Consider the following 8,833-nt stretch of genomic DNA (forward strand, 5'->3'; position numbering starts at 1 on the left):
AAATTAGATTATGCAGTTATACATATAGTATGCCTGGTTTATATGGTTTCACAATGTCTTGTTCCAATACATTAGACCATTCAGCAGCAACACTAACCAACACACATCATAGGCTCGTAACATGTTCCCAAATTTCTCTCTCCTTCACACGCATACGCGCGCATACGGACTAACATGTTTCTATAGGTAGATACACGGGTGAGCTAAAAACAATTCATTTATCAAATAGTAGAACTGAAAAAGTTTGCCCCACGAGCACTTAATCTTACCTCCTCCCTAACTATAGCATCACTTTGTAGCAGCAGTAGTTTATGCAGCATTAAGAATTACGACCACGACCAATTACAGTTTCATCACAGTTTTTGCACAAGTGTTCATCTTATCTTGTTGATAAATTATGGCATTCAGCTAATGGTCAAGTCTGCTATTAGCATAACTTGTATAAGTTTAGATTCTTCTGATGATAGGCGATGTGTCATAATATATGTGCACTTGTAGTGAAATAAGCGCGAACTCTATAACTAATGAGGCTAGAATTCATTCAAACGTAGAATAATTGTTTAATAAATAAAGATAATAATACATGATCATAAGACAATTAGATGTTAGCAAAAGACACTGAGATGTTCATGGTTTACAACATTCTAGTCCTGACCATCAAAAGACTTTGGCACTGAAATTGGTGTTTGGGTTCTCCATTTCTCAATTTTGGTCTTAAGATCGCCACGCAAGGAAGTAAGCGATTTCTGACGACAGACAAAAGCTGCAGTAAATTGCTTAACCTCCCCTTCTAGATTTTTCCTTCTCTGTACTTCAATGTTTAAATCTTTCAAAGCATTTTCCTTTTGGCTTGACACAATTGCAAGTTTATCAGACGATTCAGAGAACTTCTCTAGCAAAGAGTCTCTTTCAATCTGCAAAAGTTGTAACTCCCTTTCAAGGCTTTCACATCTTTCATTCAAAGCATCCTTTGAGTAAGCAGATTCTGTTTCTCCTCCCAAACCAGAGCCCTTTGTAACAAAAAGTCAGTTTAGGATAATTCAGAACAACCTTACTATGTTTTGTCTTGAAACTTATGCTACAATGCAGTTCTATCTTTTTACCTACGGTGGTGCTCTTTAGAAATTTATATGCAACTTCCTTTATCATGACTTTTGATTTCTATATCAGTATTGTCAATTGCATAAAATAGCAGTTTGGTTAAAATTTCGCTACGCAACAGTACCACTATAGCTGCTATTTGACAATTTCAAACAATAGCAGTTTGTTCAAATTTTGCTAAGCTATAGTGCCGCTGTAGACACTATTTAACGACACTGCTCTAAACAATTCAATCATATATTCCCTTTAGTTGTATTTGATTCTACAAAAAGCTAAAGAGAATCAATAGACAAATCTCCAAGTCTATCAAGTGATATTCCTGATGTTTGTTCCTAATTTCCTATCTAACAGAAATTCCTCAGCTTTCCCCACATTCACTCATTTCACTTGGGGGGTACTCTAAAGTTATGCAATTCTAACCTCTCTAAACATTTTGTCAAGTAAAGTTGAATATCATTCCCTTCATTTGAAGGGTGCTATAAGGAAAATAATTGCATCTATAAATAAATCAGCCATAATATGGTTCAAGCTTTTGTATAATTTAAAGTGAAGGTAATACAAGGAGACCATGAGAGATCTCGTATAACTAAGGTTTTCTTACAAATTATTACAATCCTGATGTGACACACATATTATATCTATAATTTTTTAATTACTCGTTCACTTTCAGCTATTGAACAAATGCCAATCAAGGCTTTAGTTACTATGTGGTATTAATGGCAACAATGTTTTGAAAAAAGACATAAGATATCCTAAAAATAAGACAAAGAATAGAACCATGATTGACGATTGATATCTTGATATGTGTGGCCAGACAACTACCTTGTGTTCACAGCTGCACAAAGCAGTCCTCTTTTGATTTCCTGTTATTGAGCTTTCTGATAACTCCAGTGATGTAATTAAATTATTCATCCTCTCATGAAACTCCTTTTGTTGTTCCCGGATTGCAGCATAGTTCTCAGTGGAAAAGTGACTTTCCAAAGTTGCAAATAGATTTGCACCAATTTCACTCATGGTTGAAAGCATCTTATCAGTTGAGACTTTTCCATCCAATGCAAATCTCTGTTTAGGACACAGAAAAAACAATTAATTTACTGTTTCTTGGAATGATCATGGCAAGTATAACTGATATGGTACACCCATTCAACCTGCATTACTGATAAAACCTCCTCAAAGCTATCTTTGTAGTTTTCTACATATTCTGATAACCTCATAGGCAATTCTTGAATTAGCGGTGTTTCTTGTTGATTGTCTGGGTTCTCGCCTAGTAATTGCTTGCTTGACGGTACTTCCTCTGAATTCTTTCTCTGGATTAATATGCATCAACAGAGAGTCACGCACAGTACAAATACCATTTTGTAAAAGCGAATGAAAAAGACAAAAGCTTGTAGTACATAGCATCAAGGCCATAAAGAAAATGGGAGAAAGATTGGAATCTATTGAGTTCTCATATGACACAAGCTCAAGACAGTATAGTATATGTATGTTTAACTGTACATAAATGATGTTGTATATATCTATATCAGCTACATCAAACGGATTCAGTATATTGACAAACCAAATTGGAAATATTATAGAAGAGGGCACACCTATCAAATTAAACAGTTTTGTCTGATGATCTTCTAGTTTACTAACAATTTTGTACATGTCAAAGCTCATTTTTACCAAAATATGAATGACAGTATATTGTATACTAACCTCCAGTTCATTTATCTTTTCATTTGCAAGCTCTAGTTGTCTTCTCAAATCTTGAACCTCTCGTTCATACTTTGCAGTTTGACTTATACAACCCTGACAAACATCAGCCAAATCAAAAACAAAACTATAAAAACCAGTACACATACACATAAAAAGAGAAAGATTAATATGGTATTACTTAAAACCAGCGCATTAGCCACACAGTGCTATATTAAATACTTAGCTTTTAAACAAAAACATGGTTTGCACAAATTCTAGTTCTCATAAAATCTATATACATAATCATCTTCGGTACGTGTATTGGTCAAATATTATTTTGTGAAACTGGTGAAACCAACAAGAATTGCTCAACAATGAAGGAAATATCGTAAAATTCATCAACAATGTCAACGGTTTCCCTTTTATATCCTGTATTCTTAGTTATGGAGAACATGTTGATGCTGTATATATATTGTTATTCTTCCTCTACTTTTAACATTGTCCCCTTTGGGGAAGTAGTGAATCAAATATGAATGCCAAAAAAATGCAAAACAAAGACATAAAAAGAAATTTCCTTTTAAAAAATAGAAATAAAGATATGAACTTACAGGAGTTGTATCACTTAGTGGGAATGATTGAATATTTCGAGTGGGAGTAATTTGAAGAGAATCAAGGTCCGCAACGTAGCCATTGTTCATTTTCAACCACATATCTTCGTCAGCCACATTGCTGAAAGCTTCGGGAAGAGAAGGACTGCTATCTGGCAATGTTGAATTTCTTGATCGCTTGACAACAAAAGCACTGGCTGTCTTTAAACAGGGAGATTTAAATATATCTCCTTGAGATGTACTATTAATGTCACTGTACTCTTCAATTAATCCTCGCCTCAAATATCTAGGTCCCTAACATACATGAGCATAATTGGAACAAAATGGAGCAAAAATGTCAGGAAGCAAAGAGTGGGAAAGAAAAGCAACTCAAGTGAAAATCTGAAAAGCAGCACAAAAAGGAAAAGTATGAATTGTCCGGAGGAACAAATATGACCATGATAAATAACAAAGTTGAGCAGATTGCCATTGTATTAGAATTAGAAACTATTTAACATTTACAGGCTTTATTATTTCATTTCTTATGAGATGTACCTGATTGTCGTTAGTCCCACAATCTGAGACTGAGAATGATGTAGTACTGGAATTTTCAATTTTCATCTGTTGCTCGCTAATCCATTGATTACGCGATTTCCTCTCCTCTTCCAGTTCCATTTCAAGCTTACCACGCTCCATTTCATACTAAATAGTGGAATGTGAATACATAATTAACAACAATATAAAATAGATTTCATTTAATTGCTAAGTCTGCAGAATGCATATAAAATAGAAAATTAAAACCTACCTTGAGTAAATCGTTCCTGAGTTTAAGAACCTCTTGCTCGAGCACCCCAGCATGAGATCCCTGAATAGGAAATATTCATGTAAGATTCTCTGACATGAGTGTAAATAAAAATTCATTAGAAGACGATTACCTGAAGTTTCTTACGTAGCTCTTCTATCTCTAGCTGTTGCCGCTTTAACAAGGCTGCATCTGTTAGAATCTGTAGAATTCCAACAATCAAGCAATAAGTAAGTACCAAAATGAAAATACAGGAAAACTATCTAGGCATATAGCTGGTATAGAATTGAAGGTTTATTACTGAAAAACCTATGCTAACTATTTCCAGGCAAAAACAAGTAAAATGTAGAGAAAATTTCAGGCTTATTCCATTTCCTTGCCCCAAGCAAGCTTCCTAATATGAATATCCTAATTCTTCCACAATTTTCTTCTCCAATAGATAGTTTAGTTACACAGAATAATTATTCAAGTAAATCAACTGATACTAGGAAACAAATTGGGAAAACCAAATGGGAAAACATTAAGCAATGTGAAACATAAAAGAGAGAAAAGAATATTAAATAGGGTAATAGTAAATTTCATGTGCATAAAATACATACCTCATTCACTTGAACACAATTGGTGATGCGTTTGGCTCTACTAGCAAACTGAAGAGTTCCCTTTGTTTCTTCAATGTGATCCTAAATGAATTGAAAATTATTGGAGTTGTGAAATCATGTATTAATCACCAAACAAGAAAAAGAAACACAAAACTGAAACCACAGTCTCTACCTCTTCTGGTGCTACGGTGCAAATAATGGATGTTTTGGCATTTCCACCAAGAGCAGGTTGGAGTATACGTGTTAATTTACTATCACGATATGGGATATGTCCCCTACCATAAAATGAAACATGCCCAACATTATTATTTTCTAAAGTTATAAAATTAAAATAATGTACACAAAGTAGAGCCAACAAAAAAAATATACCTATTTTTTGAACCCTCACTTAATTTATTAATAACATTTCCTAGAATCATCAAGCTTTTGTTAATGTATTTTCCTTCTTTCAAACGCACTCCATCAGCTCCAGTTTTTGCAATCCTTTCAGAGCCAGCAAGATCTACTAAATTCTAATTCCACAAATTCAACTATATTAATATAAGTATGCAATTTTCTAGTAAGAAATTTTGATATTTAAAGGAATATGGAAGGACGAGAAATTGTACAAACCAAGACTGAAACTCGAACAATGTCACTTATTGAACTATCATCAGAAGAATCGGAATCCTTCCCTTTGCTTTCAATCACCTTCATATTTGATTAAAAAGCATTAGATTACGACTTTCTTTATGCACAAACTAATATTATGATGTAATAAGAATATGTATTACAAATTTTGAAAGAAATGAGGAATACCATTCTAAATATTGTATGTGATCTGCTACTCCTTACATTCATATTTGTCTCACCAAAGTGCCTATTCACTGTAAAATTATAACAATTTTCAACTTTGATATAGCAGTATGCTTATTCTAACTTCAAATTTAAAAATAAAAATAAGAATAAGAATGCAGTAGTAGAAGTACAAACCTTCCCCTACTTTAAGGAGGTCTAGAACTTGTTCAGCATTATTGACAATTTCCTCTCTGAGCCCTGCAACAAATACTCCCCGCTGGAAAATAAATGATAAAATCAGCACAATTTTACAGGACATTTGTTTTTTATAAAGCATATTGTTGCATATATTTCACTCACTTACACCAAAATTAACCACAAAAGAAAAAGCAAAGTTAAGTGACAAGTAACCAACCTCCAAACTCTCATGAATTTGCAATTTCTGATTTTCAACAACAAGAAGGTCGTTAATCTCTTCATTATAAATCTCCATGTAGGAAACTCGAATTAAAAACTCCCGTTCAGTCATCTGAGAAACAAACAAGCAAGGTATAAGCATTGTAATTGTAATAACAGTAAGATGAACCTTCATCAAAGTTAAAAAGAACTACCCATACCGTCTCAATTTTTGAAAATATATCTTTGACTGCCCGAGGAATCACTCCCGGGTCAGTCTCACAACCATTCATGGTGAACGTCTTCCCACTGCTTGTCTGCCCATAAGCAAATGCAGTCCCTGACCATATCATATAATTATAGTCATAATCTTATTCAACTCACATTTATATCCAAATCTAACTCAGTAACGGTTGTCACATCCTTAACACAGGATAATACAACGTTTTTTTTGTTTAATTTTAAAACACACTCACACAAACGTCATGGATCCTGCTTTCCTTAAGTAATAAATGCATGCAGTTACACATTTGAGATTCCTAAAGTAAAACATTCTCTAGCATTAATTAATTTGAGATGAGACTGTTAAGATTACACATTCACTAAATTAATAATTTTAAACAATCTCAGTCGAGTAAACCACCAAGTTAGTCTCTAACTTCGTAGAGCACTCTCAAATAAGAGCAAAAAAAAGAGCACTCTCAAATAAGTCCATGAGATTATGAATATTTCAAAACGGTCCCTGAGTCTATTAAACTGTCAAAGTTGTCCATATATTTAATCACTTACTATCAATTAGGTCCCTATATTTTAACAATTTACTATTAATTTCGTCTCTATATTTAACCACTTACTCTCAATTTAGTCTCTAACATATTGTCAGAAGGACTAATAACATGAATAAAATTTGATAGAGTCAATGATCTTTTTGAAATGTTCATAATGTCACAGACCTATTTGAGAGTGTTCCCCAAAGTCAGAGATGAATTTAACGGTCTACTCAATCTCAATCATTGACTTAGAACGGACAACGGATGTTGGTAATTGTGTGACACAATTACTTCAGAAATCCAATTCCATACATCAATTGACCAGCTCAAATCCTCTCATTTATGCTGTCAGTCCAAAATTGAGGTCAGTAGTTGAAAACTGTCAAATCACTGACCTCAATTTAGAACCGACTGCAAAAACGAGAGAGACTCCAAGTTCATCATTTATCACCAAAACTATCTTTACTAAATTCAATTTTTCATGAAACTTAAGCTAAGCTAGATTAAACATTCAATCGTTAATTAATAATTAAAATTAGAAAAATAGTACATGTGCGTATTAAAGAAATGAAATTGAAATGAAATTAAATAAAAATAATCTGAATTGAATTTGGATACCGTTGAAGCCATTGAGAGCAGCGAGAATGATATCCTTAGTGAGAATCTCATAAACACTCGAATTCGAGCAAGATTCATCGAATACATGATCTGAAAAAGAAGAAAAAAAACAAAATCGAAGGTGTAAAATATAAGATAAAATTTAGGAAGAAGACGAAATTGATAATGATAATGAAAATTGAATACCGAAAGCATAAGAAGAATTAGAGAGTGGAGTTCCATGGATCTTGTGAAGAGAAATGCGGTTATCGTGGACCTTCCAGAAGCTTCCATTGACGGAATCTGAAGAAACGAGAGGACGAACTCTAACGGCCACGCAGATTTTTTCCATTTGCTTTTCTGTTCTTCAAACTATGAAGCGGGATCTGCTAGACTGCTATACTATACTACTCTTTTTCTTAGCGGAATTTGAATTTTCGAGAGATTGACGGAAATACCCTTGGACAAACGGATATTTTCTGTTCATCATGGACTTTCATTGCATGGTTGTTATGTTTTTTAATCTCTTCAGGGTCAGTTTGGTGCACATGATAAGAAAATAAGATATGATAAACATATCCTATCTTGTTTCAATTTGATGTTTGGTGCATCAATAGAAAATGATAATTTAAACTCATTTTCAATCATATCCTATTTACCCTTTGTTATTTTTATCCTAGTTTTTGGTGGGTTAGAATTATCATACCATGATTAACACCAGAATCCTTATTTTACCCTCACTCACTCAATTCATCGTGTTGAGACAAAATCCCTAATTAATTTTAAAGATAATAAACTTTAATGATTAAGGATTAAATGGACTTTGATTAATTCTTTGGTATTTAACTTGTGCTCTTGAGTGTTTTTACTAAGGATTAAATGGACTTTGATTAATCCTTAATCATAGATAACTTGTACTCTGAACAAAACCAAGCAAATCTCCTAGAAACATGAGCCTGAAGATTGCAGATTCACTATCTCTCTCTTGCACCAAGTCCAAGACAGATTTGTAATTTTATCCTACTTTATCTATCAACTTTTGATGCATATGGAGAAGTTACTTTTTGGTGGATAAAGTCCAACAAATCTCATGTCACGCATTGGACAAACCCAGAAACTCATCATACATTCATCATTGATGAACTCAGATGAAGAATATCATGAATATCAACATTTTGATGAAGAACACATCAACATTCTGATGTTCATCCTGGGAACACAACAACATTCTGATGTTCAGAATGTTCACCCAGATTTTCAAGTAAAAGCTTGTGGGGCCCAGGACACGTGACATAACACCATTGGTCACCTTACAACGGCTATATGAGCCCAAAAACTCTATAAATAGAGATCAAGGCCTTAGCAAAACATGCATCATTGAAAAGCATACAAATAAACAACTTGAGATTGTTTTCAACTCTTGCAATTGAAATTGATCAATCACTGAAGGCTTTTGTTACCTAAGTCTCATCTAGCTTTAGGGGTACTAAAGTGTTAGCTTGAGCAAAGATTGTAAAAGTCTAAGTG

At 33.6% G+C, this 8,833-nt stretch overlaps 1 protein-coding gene across 1 annotated transcript; it reads right to left on the reverse strand.

Moving 5' to 3' along the window:
* Positions 1 to 536: 536 nt before the first annotated feature.
* Positions 537 to 7,705, reverse strand: LOC25482048 (kinesin-like protein KIN-7N). Its single transcript, XM_013610513.3, has 18 exons — positions 7,514 to 7,705; positions 7,328 to 7,417; positions 6,161 to 6,279; positions 5,959 to 6,072; positions 5,739 to 5,820; positions 5,565 to 5,632; positions 5,379 to 5,456; positions 5,136 to 5,278; positions 4,939 to 5,041; positions 4,767 to 4,847; positions 4,301 to 4,369; positions 4,171 to 4,230; positions 3,921 to 4,067; positions 3,387 to 3,680; positions 2,800 to 2,892; positions 2,250 to 2,408; positions 1,924 to 2,163; positions 537 to 1,010 (listed from the first exon to the last, which is right to left on the reverse strand). The coding sequence occupies exons 1-18, from the start codon at positions 7,656 to 7,658 to the stop codon at positions 645 to 647; spliced, it is 2,451 nt and encodes an 816-aa protein (XP_013465967.1). The 5' UTR covers positions 7,659 to 7,705; the 3' UTR covers positions 537 to 644.
* Positions 7,706 to 8,833: the final 1,128 nt, after the last annotated feature.

Source organism: Medicago truncatula, chromosome 1 (genome assembly GCF_003473485.1).
Source record: "Medicago truncatula cultivar Jemalong A17 chromosome 1, MtrunA17r5.0-ANR, whole genome shotgun sequence".
NCBI lineage: Eukaryota > Viridiplantae > Streptophyta > Magnoliopsida > Fabales > Fabaceae > Medicago > Medicago truncatula.